Source organism: Giraffa tippelskirchi, chromosome X, assembly GCF_054371585.1.
Source record: "Giraffa tippelskirchi isolate mGirTip1 chromosome X, T2T-mGirTip1v1.2.pri, whole genome shotgun sequence".
NCBI classification, from domain to species: Eukaryota; Metazoa; Chordata; class Mammalia; order Artiodactyla; family Giraffidae; genus Giraffa; species Giraffa tippelskirchi.
The window spans coordinates 332,638-350,746 of record NC_137289.1 but is presented as its reverse complement, the minus strand read 5'-3'; the positions used below and the strand labels follow the sequence as shown (position 1 = coordinate 350,746).

The window sequence follows — 18,109 nt, the reverse complement described above, 5'->3', positions numbered from 1 at the left end:
GGCGGTTGGTCACCTTGGCACCTTCGCCCGACCACGATTCCGCCCTCTCGGTCTTGAGCGTCACCGCCAGGACCCCGGTCCCTCTGCTAACTTGGCCTGGCTCCCACTTGCTCAGAGCCAACGGGGGAGCCTTTCTTTCCCTGCCTCCCCCGCAGACTCCACTCCACCGCATCCCTGCAGCAGCCAGCCTCTCCCACCAGGGCCACCACGTGCGCTGTCACATGGGCGACCGCTCCTCTCTGCCTGCCATCCCTGACTCCACCCGCACCCGCAACACTCCCCCTCCGCTCCTGCCAGACCCCCGACCCCCACCTCTCCAAGGAGGGGTGTCCCACCACCACCTCCCAGGCCAAGTGAGTGAAGCACGCACACGGGATGTCTTGAAACACTTATTGACTTGACACGACTGGGCCTGAGGCACCGGGCTGTGCGGTCTGTCAGCGAGCAGGCCTGGCACCTGACAGCCGGAAAGAAGCCCGTCTGGGGGCTGGGCACCCGGGACCCGGGACCCAGGTGTGGTTGAGCAGCTAGTGCCGGGCTGGAGCCACCAGGGAGATGGTTGTCATCCCAAAAAAGCCACTGAGCAGAGCGTTGTGGTGGACCGCCATGCCCGCCAGCTCTGGAGTGATGTGCCTCTGACCACTGTTCTGGGCCTCATTGCTTGCCAGCTCCAGGACTTTGGCCATCGGGTGCTGCATGATGGCTGCTAGGAAGATGGGTGCGGATGAGCTCAGGCTCTGGGCGTAGTGGCCTTCCCGCAGGAGGCTCTCCCTGGGGCTCCCAGAGAAGGCTGGCTTGGCACAGGCGGTGCGGGAGCGGCGACCAGATGACCTTCGACGGCCCCTTTCCCTTGACATGCTGACTGTTCAGCCCGCTTTCTCCGAGGCCATGCTTTGCGGTGCAGTGGGATGAGGTGTGGCGGGATGAGATGCGGTGGGGTGAGCCAGCTGGTCCCAACCTCTGAAGACAACCGGTACTCTCAGACCTCTACTCCATATCCGAGCAACCACAGGCCGGCCCCTCATTGGTCAGGACGCACAGTCTGTGACAGGCAGACCCCCTGAGATTACCGCTTTCACATGCCCCTCACCCCACACCCACCCCCGCAGGCCTGAGCCTGTAGACATGGCCCTGGCAGAATCCTGCTCACCCTGTCCATTGGACCCTCTCTTTGTTGGAACTCTCCCTTTCCACTGGACGAGACCTTTGTACAGAAAAGGCAGCAGACTGCCCAGTGGCACCAAGTATACACGGGCGGTGATGGGCCACCACCACGACTGTATCTAGTTCCAGAACGTTGCTGCTGCTGCTGCTGCTAAGTCGCTTCAGTCTTGTCCGACTCTGTGTGACCCCGTAGAAGGCAGCCCACCAGGCTCCGCCGTCCCTGGGATTCTCCAGGAAAGAACACTGGAGTGGGTTGCCATTTCCTTCTCCAATGCATGAAAGTGAAAAGTGAAAGTGAAGTCGCTCAGTCGTGTCCAACTCTTCGTGACCCCATGGACTGCAGCCTACCAGGCTCCTCCATCCATGGGATTTTCCAGGCAAGAGTACTGGAGTGGGTTGCCATTGCCTTCTCCGCTAGAACGTTGGCACCACCGCAGAGAAACCCCTATTCTGGCCAGGCAGTCACTCCCCACTGCCCCCTCCTGCAGTTTCCCCCACCCCACCCCACCCCCGTAGTCCTCAGGCAACCACTCATCAGCTTCCTGTCCACAGTCCTTTGCCTATTCTGAAAACTTCCTAGAGATGGAGGCATACAATAAATAGGTGGCCTTCTGTGTCTGGCTGCTCTCGCTGAGCATAGCATCCATGCCTGTGGTAGCACAAATCAGCACTTCTTTCCTTTTCCTGGCTGAATAGTATTCCACTGTATGGCTAGACCATACATGTTTTGTATCTGCTCAGCAGTGGATGGACATTTGGGTGACTTCTCTCTTGTGCCTACTGTGGTACATTCCTGTATGGGTTCTTTTTGAACGCCTGTTTTCAACTCTTTGAGATTTATATACATGAATAAATTTATGAGTTTATTTCCAGATTCTTAATTCTATTCCACTGATCTGTGTGTCTATCCTTATGCTACTACCACACAGTTTTAATAACTGTAGCTTTAGAGTAAGTTTTGAAATCCAGAACTGAGTCCACCAACTTTTGTCTTCTTTCCAGGATTATTTTGGCTATTCAGGGTCCCTTGAAATTCCACATGTATTTAGGGTTGGCTTTTACATTCCTGTAAAACAGAGCATTGTGAGTTCCATAGGGATTGCATTAAATATCTAGATACTTTGTCTCCCTAAGAAGATTCCTAATCAAGACATAAGAATTGAGTTTAAAATGAAACCGATCTATTTATCAAAAATAATGCTGTGCCCAGAGATTGACATAATGAGTAAACTAAGTCAGACAGAGAAAGACAAATATCACATGATATTGCTTATATGTGGAATCTAAAGAAAAGGTGCATATGAACTTATTTAAAAACAGAAATAGTCACAAGTGTAGAAAACAAACTTATGTTTACGAAGTTGGAAAGGAGAGGGTGGATAAATTAGGAGTTTGATGAACATTTTACAGGACCCCAGGGTAGACTACTTCACCTGCACAGACCTAATCTCCCTTGATCCACTCTTCTTCCCATAATTTTTCTCCTTCACCTTTTGTATTCTAACACCTGTCTAGCCAGGATGGTTTTGAGTGTTGGGTGCTGTTGAAAAGTGAAAGTGTTAGTCGCTCAGCCATGTCTGACTCTTTGCAGCCCCGTGGCCTGGGGCCCACCAGGCTCCTCTGTCCATGGAATTCTCCAGGCAAAAATACTGGAGAGGGTTACCGTTCCTTTCCCCTGTGGATCTTCCTGACCCTGGGACCAAACCCAAGTCTCCTGGATCACAGGCAGATTCTATACCATTTGAGCCACCAGGGTGCTGTTGAGAAATGCACAAACAAATTTAGGAGAAAAAAAAACTTGATTGGGAGGAATTGCTTCTTCTTCTTTCTTCGTTTTACAGGTGTTCTTTGGCAATGTGGATTCATCTGGAGTAAAACACAATATTTTTAACCCTCCAATTATTGCTAGATATATCCGTTTGCACCCAACACATTACAGCATCCGCAGCACTCTTCGCATGGAGTTGATGGGCTGTGATTTAAACAGTAAGTTTCAAGTCATCCCATGTACTTCCCACTCCCAACCATGGGTAGTATGAGTAGCCAGACTAGTTTTCCTGAGACAGGGAGGGGGGTGTTTCCCAGGACACAGAAGTCTCAATGCTAAAACCAGTACAGTCCTGGGCACACCCATCACTTGCTCATCCTAACTATGGAATTCTCCAGGGCCAGCCATCTCCTACACTACTGTTAACAAGGCAAATCAGAGCCCAACAGAGCTTAGCAGAGCTAACCAGAAAATCGAGGGCATGTTAACAATAACATGCAAAAATTAATGCCTGGAAAATGATGTTGTGATGACAACTGGAATGTCCGTGGAGGCAGAACCTTGGCTGCAACCTGTTCTTGTGATGACACTCTTGTTCCATTTCTTCAAGGTTGCAACATGCCACTGGGAATGGAGAATAAAGCAATATCAGATACACAGATTACTGCCTCATCCCACTTAAGCAACATGTTTGCCACCTGGTCTCCTTCAGAAGCCCGACTTAACCTTCAAGGGAGGACAAATGCCTGGAGACCCCAGGTAAGAGGGAACAAATTTGCCATTTAACTGATTCAGAGGAAGGAGCAGTGGTTGGGTAAGAATAGGGAAAGCTCTTAACTATTTCTTCAGCTACTTCGACCATCTGGTTGTTTCCACCAAGAGTGTCAAGGAAAGTTGACTCTGCACAGAAAACCCCACAGATATTTAGTGGATGTGCCATGTGCATTCATACAACATTCACTCCTGGAAACAGAATATCTGTATGCAGTACTGGGCTAATATTTGTCAGTCTGTATTGCTCATACGTTGATTCAGTGAACATTTACTGGGCAACTATTAAGTGGGTAACCCCAGTTGCTTGCTTCGAGTCTGATACGGGGGACTGGCAAATAGATAATTAATATGCAGAGTGATAAGTGCTGAGCTATGATTAAGAAGGCATTTGGTGATTTCTGGGAGCAAGTAGTGATCAACAAGACACTACTCTAACTTCCCCAGGTGAATAATCCAAAACAGTGGCTGCAAGTGGACTTCCAGAAGACGATGAGAGTTACAGGAATAACCACCCAAGGGGTGAAATCTCTGCTTACCAGCATGTATGTGAAGGAGTTCCTCATATCCAGTAGTCAAGATGGCCATAACTGGACTCCGTTTCTTCAGAATGGCAAAGTGAAGGTATGCTGATCTCATAGGCACAAAACCTCTCTTAGCACTTGACATTTAGGGCACTATGAAAGGCAGAATAGAGCCAAAAGTTGATTATCTTCAGGGATGTTGATGTCATTCAAGATGGTGGCAAGAATTAGAGGGGTGAAGAAAAATAAAAGTTTATTCACGGAATGCTTAATGATCTGTATCAGCAGCAGCAACTCAACTTAGATTCAGCAAGAATTAACCGTGGCATGACCCTTACCTATCTCCTAGTGCAGTCTCTTGCCACTTGCTCCTTTACTCTCTAAGCCCCACTCATACTAAGAAACCCTCAGGTCTCTAAAATCACCATGTTCTTTCTCACACTACACTTGTATACATACTGTATTCTACCTAGGGCATTTTTTTTAGGTACTTCCTATTGACCCTTTCAACTGGCTCATTTTTTCAAGCCTCAGATAGACATGATCTCCTCCAAGAAGAATTTCTTGTTTCCTCAAGGCTGAATTAAACACTTCTGCTTCTGGCAGTTTAGTTGACTAGAGTATTGATAATACATGTTTTAGAAGACATTCCCATTTTAAAAAGGGTGTATCTTTGATACATGTTAAAACGTGGATGAACCTTGAAAACATGCTAAATGAAATACAGCATATGAAAAACGACAAATATTGTATAATTCCGCTTATATGAGTATATTAGTCAGGATTCTCCAGAGAAACAGAACCAATTGACTCACATGATTATGGAGGCTGACAAGATCTGCAGGTTGAGTCAGCAAGCTGGAGACCCAGGAGAGCTGATTGATCAAATCTCTTTGCAACCTATGGACTGTAGCCCACCAGGCTCCCCTGCCCACAGGATTCTCCAGGCAAGAATACTGGAGTGGGTTGCCATTTCCTTCTGCAGGGGATCCTGCTGACCCAGGAATCAAACCCACATGTCTTGCATCTCCTGATGCATCTTCCTTACCACTGAGCCACCTAGGAAGCCCCAGTAAAACTGGATAGCCACACTCAAAAGAATGAAGATACCACACACACAAACTATATAAAATTTAATTCAAAACAGATCATCACAACGTGGTAAGATTAGATATCAACTAGAGGGAAAAAACTATTAAAATACAAACATAGGGAGGATAAACAGCACACTTCTGAATAACAAAAATATCATGGAAGAAACAAAAAAGGAAATCAAAATATGCATAGAAACAAATGAAAATGAAAACAAGACAGCCCAAATCCTATGGGATTCAGTAAAAGCAGTGCAAAGATGGAAGTTCATAGTAATACAAGCCTACCTCAAGAAACAAGAGAAACAAAAAAAAACAGCCTAACTTTACACCTAAATCAACTGGAAGAAGAAGCAAAGAAGAACTGCAAAGTTAGTAGAAGGAAAGAAATCATAAAAATCCGAGCAGAAATGAAGGCGACTATAGAAAAAATCAACAAAATGAAAAGCTGGTTCTTGAGAAGATAAATAAAATAGACAAGCCATTAGCCAGACTCATAAAGAAAAAAAAAAAAAAGGAAGAAGATTCAGATCAATAAACTGGAAATGAAAATGGAGAAATCACAACAGACAACACAGAAATACGAAAAATCACAAGAGACTACTATGAGCAATTATATGCCAATAAAATGGACAACTTGGAAGAAATGGACAAATTCTTAGAAAAGTATAACCTTCCAAAACTGAATCAGGAAGAAATAGAAAATCTGAACAGATCAATTACAAGCACAGAAATCGAAACCGCACTCAAAAATCTTCCAACAAACAAAAGCCCGGAACCAGATGGCTTCACAGCTGAATTCTACCACAAATTTAGAGAAGAGCTAACACCTATCCTACTCGAACTCTTCCAGAAAATTGCAGAGGAAGGTAAACTCCTAAACTCATTCTATGAGGCCACCATCACCTTAATACCAAAACCAGACAAAGATGCCACAAAAAAAGAAAACTACAGGCCAATATCACTTATGAACATAGATGCAAAAATCCTCAACAAAATTCTAGCAAACAGAATCCAACAATATATTTAAAAGATCATACATCATGACCAAGTGGGCTTTATCCCAGGGATGCAAGGATTCTTCAATATTCACAAATCAATCAATGTGATACACCATATTAACAAATTGAAAGGTAAAAACATGATTATCTCAATAGATGCAGAGAAAGCCTTTGACAAAATTCAATACCCATTTAGGATAAAAACTCTCCAGAAAGCAGGTATAGAAGGAACATAGCTCAACATAACAAAAGCTATATATGACAAACCCAGAGCAAACATTATCCTCATCGGCAGAAAACTGAAAGCATTTCCCCTAAAGTCAGAACAAGACAATGATGCCCACTCTCCCCACTACTATTCAATATAGTTTTGGAAGTCTTAGCCACAGCAATCAGAGAAGAAAAAGAAATAAAAGGAATCCAGATTGGAAAAGAATAAGTAAACCTCTCACTGTCTGCAGATAGAAAACCCTCTACATAGAAAACCCTAAAGACACCACCAGAACATTACTAGAGCTAATCAATGAATATAGTAAAGTTGCAGGATATAAAATTAATACACAGAAATCCCTTGCATTCCTATACACTAACAATGAGAAAACAGAAAGAGAAATTAAGGAAACAATTCCATTCACCATTGCAATGAAAAAAATAAAATACTTACGAATAAATTTATGTAAAGAAACAAATGACCTATATATAGAAAACTATAAAACACTGATGAAAGCAATCAAAGATGACACAAATAGAGGGAGAAATATACCATGTTCGTGGAATGGAAGAATCAATATGGTGAAAATGAGTATACTACGCAATGCAATCTATAGATACAACACAATCCCTATCAAGCTACCAACGGTATTTTTCACAGAACTAGAACAAATAATTTCACAATTTGTATGGAAACACAAAAAATTTCAAATAGCCAAAGCAGTCTTGAAAAAGAATGGAACTGGAGGAATCAACCTGCCTGACTTCAGACTATACTACAAATCTACAGTCACCAATACAGTATGGTACTGGCACAAAGACAGAAATATAGATCAATGGAACAAAATAGAAAGCCCAGAGATAAATCCACACACCTTATCTTCGACAAAGAAGGCAAGAATATACAATGGAGAAAAGACAATCCCTTTACTGATCAACCACCTGGAAAGGAATGAAACTACAACACTTTCTAACACCATACACAAAAATAAACTCAAAATGGATTAAAGATCTAAATGTAAGACCAGAAACTATAAAACTCTTATGGAAAAACATAGGCAGAACACTCTCTGACATAAATCACAGCAAGATCCTCTATGATCCACATGCCACTGTAATGGAAATAAAAGCAAAAATAAACAAATGGGACCTAATTAAACTTAAAAGCTTTTGCACAACTATAGAAGGAAGCTATAAGCAAGGTGAAAAGGCAACCTTCATAATGGGAGAAAATAATAGCAAAGGAAACAACTGACAAAGAATTAATCTCAAAATATGCAAGCAGCTCATGCAGCTAAATAGCTGAAAAATAAACAACTCAATCAAAAGGTGGGTCAAAGAACTAAACAGACGTTTCCCCAAAGAAGACATACAGATGGCTAACAAACACATGAAAAGATGCTCAACATCACTCATTATCAGAGAAATGCAAATCAAAATCACAATGAGGTAACATCTCACGCCAAACAGAATGGCTGCTATCAAAAAGTCTACAAACAATAAATGATGGAGTTGGTGTGAAGAAAAGTGAACCCTCTTACACTGTTGGTGGGAATGCAAAGTAGTACAGCCACTATGGAGAACAGTGTGGAGATTCCTTAAAAAAAACTGGAAATAGAAATGCCATCAGTTCAGTACAGTTCAGTCACTCAGTCTTGTCCAACTCTTTGCAACCCCATGAATCGCAGCACCCCAGGCCTCCCTGTCCATCACAAACTCTCAGAGTTTACCCAAACCCATGTCCATCGAGTTAGTGATGCCATCCAACCATCTCATCCTCTGTCGTCCCCTTCTCCTCTTGCCCCCAATCCTTCCCAGCATTAGGGTCTTTTCCAATGAGTCAACTCTTCACATGAGGTGGCCAGAGTATTGGAGTTTCAGCTTCAACATCAGTCCTTCCAATGGACACCCAGGACTGATCTCCTTTAGGATGGACTGGTTGGATCTCCTTGCAGTCCAAGGGACTCTCAAGAGTCTTCTCCAACACCACAGTTCAAAAGCATCAATTCTTCAGCGCTCAGCTTTCTTCATCGTCCAACTCTCACATCCATACGTGACCACTGGAAAAACCATAGCCTTGACTAGACGGACCTTTGTTGGCAAAGTAATGTCTCTGCTTTTAAATATGCTATCTAGGTTGGTCATAACCTTCCTTCCAAGGAGTAAGTGTCTTTTAATTTCATGGCTGCAATCACATCAGCAGTGATTTTGGAGCCCAAAAAAATAAAGTCTGACACTGTTTCCACTGTATCCCCATCTATTTCCCATGAAGTGATGGGACCAGATGCCATGATTTTAGTTTTCTGAACGTTGAGCTTTAAGCCAACTTTTTCACTCTCCTCTTTCACTTTCATCAAGAGGCTCTTTAGTTCTTCTTCACTTTCTGCCATAAGGATGGTATCATCTGCATATCTGAGGTTATTGATATTTCTCCCAGCAATCTTGATTCCAGCCTGTGCTTCTTCCAGCCCAGCGTTTCTCATGATGTACTCTGCATATAAGTTCAATAAGCAGGGTGACAATATACAGCCTTGACGTACTCCTTTTCCTATTTGGAACCAGTCTGTTGTTCCATGTCCAGTTCTAACTGCTGCTTCCTGAACTGCATACAGGTTTCTCAAGAGACAGGTCAGATGGTCTGGTATTCTCATCTCTTTCAGAATTTTCCACAACTTACTGTGATCGACATAGTCAAAGGCTTTAGCGTAGTCAATAAAGCAGAAACAGATGTTTTTCTGGAACTCTCTTGCTTTTTCAATGATCCAACAGATGTTGGCAGTTTGATCTCTTTTCCTCTGCCTTTTGTGAAACCAGCTTGAACATCTGGAACTTCACGGTTCACATACTGTTGAAGCCTGGCTTGGAGAATTTTGAGCATTACTGTACTAGCGTGTGAGATGAGTGCAATTGTGTGGTAGTTTGAGCATTCTTTGGCATTGCCTTTCTTTGGGATTGGAATGAAAACTGACCCTTTCCAGTCCTGTGGCCACTGCTGAGTTTTCCAAATTTACTGGCATATCGAGTGCAGCACCTTCACAGCATCATCTTTGAGGATTTGAAATAGCTCAGCTGGAATTCCATCACCTCCACTAGCTTTGTGCGTAGTGATGCTTTCTAAGGCCCACTTGACTTCACGTTCCAGGATGTCTGGCTGTAGGTGAGTGATCACACCATCGTGATTATCTGGGTCATGAAGATCTTTTTTGTACAGTTCTTCTGTGTATTCTTGCCACCTCTTCTTAATATCTTCTGCTTCTGTTATGTCCATACCATTTCTGTCCTTTATTGAGCCCATCTTTGCATGAAATGGAAACCCTATATGTATGACAGCAAAAGAGACCCAGATGTAAAGAACAGACTTCTGGACTATGTGGGAGAAGGTGGGAGAAGGTGAGGGTGGGATGATTTGAGAGAATAGCATTGAATCACGTAATTACCATATATAAAATAGATGAGCAGTGCAAGTTTGATGCATGAAGCAGGGCACTCGAAGCCGGTGCTCTAGGACAACTCAGAGGGATGGGGTGTGGAGGGAGGTGGGAGGGGGTTCAGGATGGGGGACACATGTACACCCATGGCTGACTCATGTCAATATATGGCAAAAAACAGCACGTTATTGTAAAGTAATTAGCCTCCAATTAAAATAAATTAATTAATTTAAAAAATCAAATACCAAAATATAAGTTAACTAAAACTCTTAGAAGAAAATATAGCGGTATATATTCACGACCTTGGATTTTACAAATAGCTTTTTAGATGTGAACTATAATCACAAACAACAGAAGAAAAATAGGTATGAAAAGAATTCTTAAACTCAACAAAAAGACAATCAGATTTAAAAATAGGCAAAGGACTTCAATAGGCATTTCTCCAAGGAACATATACAAATGGCCAGCAATCACATCAATATCAGTCATTAAGAATGCAAAGCAAAACCACAGCGAGATATCAGTTCACACTCCCTAGGATGCCTATAAAATTTTTAATACAGAAAAGAAAAAATATTGGCAAGGATGTAGAAACATTGGGACCTATATTGCTGATGGGAATGTGAAATAGGCAGCCACTGTTGAACACATTTTGGTGGTTCTTCAATAAGGTAAAATAATTTCCATGTTACCCGAGCAATTCTGCTACTGGATATGTACCCAAAAGAATTGAAAAGAGGCAATTAACAAAAACTTGTATGCAAATGGTCATAGCGGCACTATTCACAATAGCCAATGGTTAAAAATGCCCCAAATGTCCATCAACTGATGGATAAATGAATTATGGTCTATTCATACAACTGAATATTATTCAGCCATAAAAGTCATTGACATGCTGATGCATGCTACCATATGGATGAACCTTGAAAATATGCCAAGTAAAAGAAGCAAGACACAAAAGACTCCATGTTGTATGATTCTGTTGAAATATATGAAATATCCAGAATAGGCAGAGAGAGACATAAAACAGATTAGTGATCACCAGAGACTGGAGGGGAGGGTAAATGGGGGCTGGCTTCCTAACGGGTACTGGATTTCCTTTTGGAGTGATAGAAATATTCTGGAACTAAATAATGAAGAATGCCACAGAATTTTACAATTTAAAATGGTTGAGATGATAAATTTTATGTTATGTACATTTTACAATAAAAAGGAACCAGCAGACACATCCATTACCATAATAAGAATGACAAGCTGGCAGGTGATTTCTAAACAATAATGAAAATCAGATGAGAATGAATGGAATCCATATGATGCTAAAAGGAAAAGTCTGAAACCTCTCGCCAAAAAGAAAATCTGGTGAAATATTTTTCATGTATTCAAGCAAAACCTTGAAAAAATGTTCAGGGACTTCCCTGGTGGTGCAGTGGATAGGACCCCACTCTTCCACTCCAGAGGGACCTTGGTCCCTGAAAGCCTTGTGGCACAACCAAAAAAAAAAAAAAAAACAGAATAGACCTACCTCTGCATGGCTGCTGCTGCTGCTGCTAAGTCGCATCAGTCGTGTCTGACTCTGTGCAACCACGTAGACGGAAGCCCACCAGGCTCCCCCGTCCCTGGGATTCTCCAGGCAAGAACACTGGAGTGGGTCGCCAGTGCCTTCGACGTCTGTATGGGAAGAGTGTCAAAAAAATTCATAGCCATCTTTATTCTGTCACATCTACTTTTATTAAAAACTGCATTGGGGTAGAAGACAATGGCAACCCACTCCAGTATTCTTGTCTGGAGAATCCCATGGACAGAGTAACCTGATGTGCTACAGTCCATGGGGTGGCCAAAGAGTCGGATAAGACTGACTGAACAACAACAACAAAAATGATTATTATTACATTATTCAGCTTACCTGGCCAATCAGGCAATAGTCAGCAGGGTGGGGTAATACCAATGTTTACTCCTATAAACTGAGCGGGAGAAGATGTGTCTGTCTCTGATAACCACTGCCAATAATAGCAGTGTAAGACAATCAAGATAAAGATCTTCTGTCCTTGGGAAGAAAAAAAAATAAAATGTGTTAGAATTGGGGAAAAACTCTCAGAATATGTGGAAGATTTGATGGCATACGTAGAAAATCCCAAAGAATCTTATCTATTTAACCTTATTAATAAAATAAGTTTGCAAGCTAGCTGAAAACAAAATCAATAAAAAAATTTATTTTATTTCTACATGCCAGAAAAAAATAGAAAAATGATTTAAAATAGCATTTGAAAATTCCAAATACTGGATTGTACATTCTCGTCAGATAATGAAAGCTGCCTAAGTCTCTCCATACAGCCTTCAGATCCATGTTCGACTATCTGTCTGTAGATATATTTAAATATTGCAAATAAAACCACTCATAACTCACAGAATAACTAGAAGAAAAAGAATGCTGTAAGTTTCAATTTATGGAAAGTAAGTGGAAAATAAACATGCAAAGCTAGCTCCGCAGAGGAGAGTCCAGGAGAGACTATGGTAGAACACAGAGAAAATCACTTCTTAAAAGACAAAGTCTCACCCTGAGTGACGAAATACTACTATTTGAGATCTCCTGTGTCATAGCATTGGCCTCTTGAGAACTGAAAGGAAAAGGATGGAAAATAAGTGGAACTAGAGGTGGCACTGTTTCTGGTGAAGGAGGATACATCTCTTGGAGGCTTGGTGATTAACAAAAAAAGAAGTCAAGTGGTGGAAATGAAGTTTTCTGGAAAAGCAAAAACCATCACAAGACGCATCTTCCTGCCTCATTTATTAAAAAAAAAAATTACACTTTTCTCTATCAACAGTAGAGGTTGCTCACGGACTAAGAAACCTACACTGCCACTCAAACCTCTTATAAATCTGCCTGCATAAAATCACTGTATTGCTGGTGACAAATGAACAGAAATAGCAGATGAGGTAAAAGGCATTACCCTTGATTTTTCACTTCCTCCTTCTTTGACAACTTCACTGACTTTGAGTTTGACAATAAGACTCATTTTGAACATTGTAATGTAAATGCACATGATATACACCACTTTCCGACAGAAACTTTCAATATGGTCATGTATTTGGCTCACTCTCTGGTGCCTCTGTTCTGTGCCATGAGATTAAAATGTCCAAACTGAGAAGAAACAGTGTATGTGAGCCTTGGCCTGGAGCAGAGCCTCCAATAACCCAGAAGAGTCTTGGTTTCCAAATAGCATGTCCTAGTAAAAGGAAGCTGGACTCCTCAGAGATTCCAAGACTGGAGTCAGGAAAATGCCATGTGATGCTGGAACATCTTCAATCAGTCAGTTCAGTCTCTCAGTTGTGTCCGTCTCTTTGCGAACTGATGAACTGCAGCACGCCAGGCCTCCCTGTCCATCACCAGCTCCTGGAACTTGCCCAAACTCATGTCCATTGGTTCGCTGACACCATCCAACCATCTCATCCTCTGTCGTCCCCTCTCCGCCTGCCTTCAATCTTTCCCAGCATCAGGGTCTTTTCAGATGAGTCAGTTCTTCACATCAGGTGGATAGAGTATTGGAGTTTCAGCTTCAACATCAGTCCTTCCAATGAATATTCAGGACTGATTTCCGTGAGGATTGACTGGTTTGATCTCCTTGCAGTCCAAGGGACTCTCAAGAGTCTTCTCCAACACCACAGTTCAAAACTTCGGCACTCAGCCTTTCTTTATAGTCCAACATGCACATCCATACATGACTACTGGAAAAACAATAGCTTTGACTAGACTGAACTTTGTTGGCAAAGTAATGTCTCTGCTTTTTAATATACTGTCAAGTCAGTCACAGCTTTTCTTCCAAGAAGCAAGATTCTTTGAATTTCATGGCTGCAGTCACCATCTGCAGTGATTTTGGAGCCCAAGAAAATGAAGTCTGCCACTGTTTTCACTGTTTCCCCATCTATTTGCCATGAAGTGATGGGACTAGATGCCATGATCTTACTTTTCTGAATGTTGAACTTTAAGCCAACTTTTTCACTCTCCTCTTTCACTTTCATCAAGAGGCTCTTTAGTTCTTCTTCACTTTCTGCCATAAGGGTGGTGTCATCTGCATATCTGAGGTTATTGAAATTTCACCTGGCAATCTTGATTCCAGCTTGTGCTTCATCCAGCCTGGCATTTCACATGTTGCACTCTGCATATAAGTTAAATAATCAGGGTAACAATATGCAGCCTTGATGTACTCCTTTCCCAATTTGGAACCAGTCTGTTGTTTCATGTCCAGTTCTGTTGCTTCTTGACCTGCATACAGATTTCTCATGAGGCAAGTAAGGTGGTCTGGTATTCCCATCTCTTGAAGTCCACAATTTGTTGTGATCCACACAGAAGATTTGGCATAGTCAATAAAGAAGAAGTAGGTGTTTTTCTGGAACTCTCTTGCTTTTTCAGTGATCCAACAGATGTTGGCAATTTGATATTGGTTCCTTTGCCTTTTCTAAATCCACCTTGAACATCTGGAAGTTCACGGTTCATGTACTGTTGAAGCCTGGCTTGGAGAATTTTGAGCATTACTTTGCTAGCATGTGAGATGAGTGATATTGTGTTTGAACATTCTTTGGCGTTGCCTTTCTTTGGGATTGAAATGAAAACCGACCTTTTCCAGTCCTGTGGCCACTGCTGAGTTTTCCAAATTTGCTGACATATCGAGTGCAGCACTTTCACAGCATCATCTTTTAGGATTTGAAATAGCTCAGCTGGAATTCCATCACCTCCACTGGCTTTGTTCATAGTGATGCTTCCTAAGGCCCTCTTGACTTCACATTCCAGGATGTCTGGCTCTAGGTGAGTGATCACACCATCGTAGTTATCTGGGTCGTGAAGATCTTTTTGTACATTTCTTCTGTGTGTTCTTACCACCTCTTCTTAATATCTTCTGCTTCTGTTAGGTCCATACCATGTCTGTCCTTTATTGTGCCCATCTGTGCATGAAATGTTCCTTTGATATCTCTAATTTTCTTGAAGAGATCTGTAGTCTTTCCCGTTCTATTGTTTCCTCTATTTCTTTGCATTGATCACTGAGGAAGGCTTTCTTATCTCTCCTTGTTATTCTTTGGAACTCTGCATTCAAATGGGTATGTCTTTCCTTTTCTCTTTTGCCCTTCACTTCTCGTCTGTTCACAGCTATTTGTCAGGCCTCCTCAGACAGCCATTTTGCCTTTTTGCATTTCTTTTTCTTGGGGATGTCTTGATCCCTGCCTCCTGTACAATGTCTTGAACCTCCATCCATAGTTCTTCGGGCACTGTGTCTATCAGATCTAATCCCTTGAATCTATTTGTCACTTCCACTGCATGATTGTAAGGTATTTAAGTTAAGTCATACCTGAAAGATCTAGTGGTTTTCCCTACTTTCTTCAATTTAAGTGTGAATTTGGCAATAAGGAGTTCATGATCTGAGCCACAATCAGCTCCCAGTCTTGTTTTTACTGACTGTATAGAGGTTCTCCATCTCTGGCTGGAAAGAATATATTCAATCTGATTTCAGTATTGACCATCTGGTGATGTCCATGTGTAGAGTCTTGTGTTGTTGGAAGAGGGTATTTGCTATGACCAGTGCATTCTCTTGGCAAAACTGTTAGCCTTTGCCCTGCTTCATCTTATAGTCCAAGGCCAGGTTTGCCTGTTACTCCAGGTATTTCTTGACTTCTTACTTTTGCATCCCAGTCCCCTATAATGAAAACGACATCTTTTTCTGGGTGTTAGTTCTAGAAGGTCTTGTAGGTCTTCATAGAACCATTCAACTTCAGCTTCTTCAGCATTACTGGTCGGGGCATAGACTTGAATTACTGTGATATTGAATGGTTTGCCTTAGAAAGGAACAGAGATCATTCTGTCATTTTTAAGATTGCACCCCAGTACTGCATTTCAGACTCTTTTGTTGACCATGAGGGCTACTCCATTTCTTCTAAGGGATTCTTGCCCACAGTAGTAGATATAATGGTCATCTGAGTTAAATTCACCCATTCCAGTCCATTTTAGTTTGCTGATTCCTAAAATGTCGACGTTCACTCTTGCCATCTCCTGTTTGACCACTTCCAATTTGCCTTGATTGATGGACCTAACATTCCGGGTTCCTATGCAATATTGTTCTTTACAGCTTTGGACTTTGCTTCCATCACCAGTCACATCCACAATGGGGCACGGTTTTTCCTTTGGCTCTGTCTCTTCATTCTTTCTGGAGTTATTTCTCCACTGATCTCCAGTAGCATGTTGGGCACCTACTGACCTGGGGAGTTCATCTTTCAGTGTCCCATATTTTTGCCTTTTCATACTGTTCATGGGGTTCTCCAGTCAAGAGTACTGAAGTGGTTTGCCATTCCCTTCTACAGTGGACCAAGTTTTGTCAGAACTCTGCACCATGACCCGTCCGTCTTGGGTGGCCCTACACGGCATGGCTCATAGTTTCTTTGAGTTAGACAAGATTGTGGTCCATGTGATCAGTTTGATTAGTTTTCTGTGATTGTGGTTTTCCTTCTGCCTGCCCTCTGATGGATGAGGATAAGAGGCTTATGGAAGCTTCCTGAGGGGAGAGACTGACTGGGGGAAACTGGGTCCTGTTCTGATGGGTAGGGTCATGTTCTGCTACTGCTAAGTCACTTCAGCCGTGTCTGACTCTGTGTGACCCCACAGACGGCAGCCCATCAGGCTCCTCTGTCCCTGGGATTCTCCAGGCAAGAGTACTGGAGTGGGTTGCCATTTCCTTCCCCAATGCATGCATGCATGCTAAGTCACTTCAGCCGTGTCTGACTCTGTGCGACCCCATGGACAGCAGCCCACCAGGCTCCTCTGTCCACGGGTTTCTCTAGGCAAGAATACTGGAGTGGATTGTCAATTCCTTCTCCATCAAAAATTCAGTAATGGCAGTCAAATTGAGGAAAAGTGTCAGATGAGCCTCTTACTTAACTACTCGTCCAAGACCATTCAGTCCCCTACAACGGAGCGACCTCAGCATCTTTCAGCCGAGCCCTGGGTATTCCTCGATTTTTTCCCAATCAAGCCCCCCTACCCAGTACCTTTCCACTGGGTGGGCAATTCTCCTGGCATCTTTCAGTCAGCCCCCCACCCAGAATCTTTTGACTGAGCGCGAATTCCTCGGTATCTTTCAACCGAGCCCCACTCAGTGTCTAGACCATGAGTGGGTATGCCCCGGATGTTTCACCCGGGCCCCCCCAGTATCTTTCCTACTAGGAGGGGGCAGGTAACCTGCTCCACCGCCAAATAAAACTCACAATCTCAACCAATACGGGAGATTCAAGAACCAGGAGAGACTTACCCAAATTTGTCTGTACTCCCCGAGGAGGCGGATGAGCCACAAGGGGCCGCTGCTGATACCAAAGCTCCAGTTCCTCGTGGAGCCCAGTCAAAGGAAGGAAGCCCACTTGGGGTCGCTTCATCGGTTGCTGTAACTGTCGACTGAAAAAAAAAAAAAAAAAGATATACAACTTGAGATTTGTTCAGGGCCCATGTTCAGGAAATCTTCAATCCAATTTTCTGTTGATGGGCAGGGCAGTGTTCCCTCCCTGTTGTTTGAATTGAGGCCAAACTAGATGTTGTGGAGCATTTTGGCATGCCACAAAGACTAATGAGCCCATAGGAAAGGAACACAAGAACTGGCTTGAAGGGGTTCATACTGGGCAAATTTGAGACAATTTAAGCATACAAAAGAAAAATTATAGTAATAGATTACAATACACGCAATGAGAAAAGAACCCAAGAGTCCATAATCATGGTCAAAAATATAAAGTGAGAGGACAGGCTTTTCTCTATAGAAGAATTCCAGCTATTAATAATAAATGTAGAAGACAATGACAAAATTAAGAAACCAATTGGCAACCGTCAATACAGTATATAATACTTGTAAGGAACTTCAGTGGATACTGAAACCATTGGATGAAACCTTAATGTGGAACAGAATATTTTGTTGTTGTTGTTGTTGTTCCGTAGCTAAGTTATGTCCAACTGTTTGCGTCCCTGTGGACTGTAGCATGTCAGGCTCCTCTATCCTCCACTGTCTCCTGGAGTTTGCTCAAATGTGTGTCCATTGAGTCGGTGATGCCGTCCAAACATTTCATCCTCTGTCATCCCCTTCTTCTGCCCTCAATCTTTCCCAGCATCAAGGTCTTTTACTATGAACTT

At 42.7% G+C, this 18,109-nt stretch overlaps 2 protein-coding genes across 7 annotated transcripts in view; one reads left to right on the top strand and one right to left on the bottom strand.

The window, feature by feature from the left end:
* Positions 1-18,109, top strand: part of F8 (coagulation factor VIII) — a 133,379-nt gene that overhangs the window by 112,899 nt on the left and 2,371 nt on the right. For all 6 annotated transcript variants that reach the window (XM_081563657.1, XM_081563660.1, XM_081563659.1 and 3 more), the window contains 3 exons: positions 3,006-3,150; positions 3,543-3,691; positions 4,151-4,327. In XM_081563657.1, coding sequence (XP_081419783.1) covers positions 3,006-3,150; positions 3,543-3,691; positions 4,151-4,327 — 471 coding nt within the window. The remainder of the gene's footprint in view (positions 1-3,005; positions 3,151-3,542; positions 3,692-4,150; positions 4,328-18,109) is intronic.
* Positions 466-2,258, bottom strand: H2AB1 (H2A.B variant histone 1). Its single transcript, XM_081563663.1, has one exon. It carries the CDS (start codon positions 855-857, stop codon positions 528-530), a length of 330 nt encoding a protein of 109 aa, XP_081419789.1. The 5' UTR covers positions 858-2,258; the 3' UTR covers positions 466-527.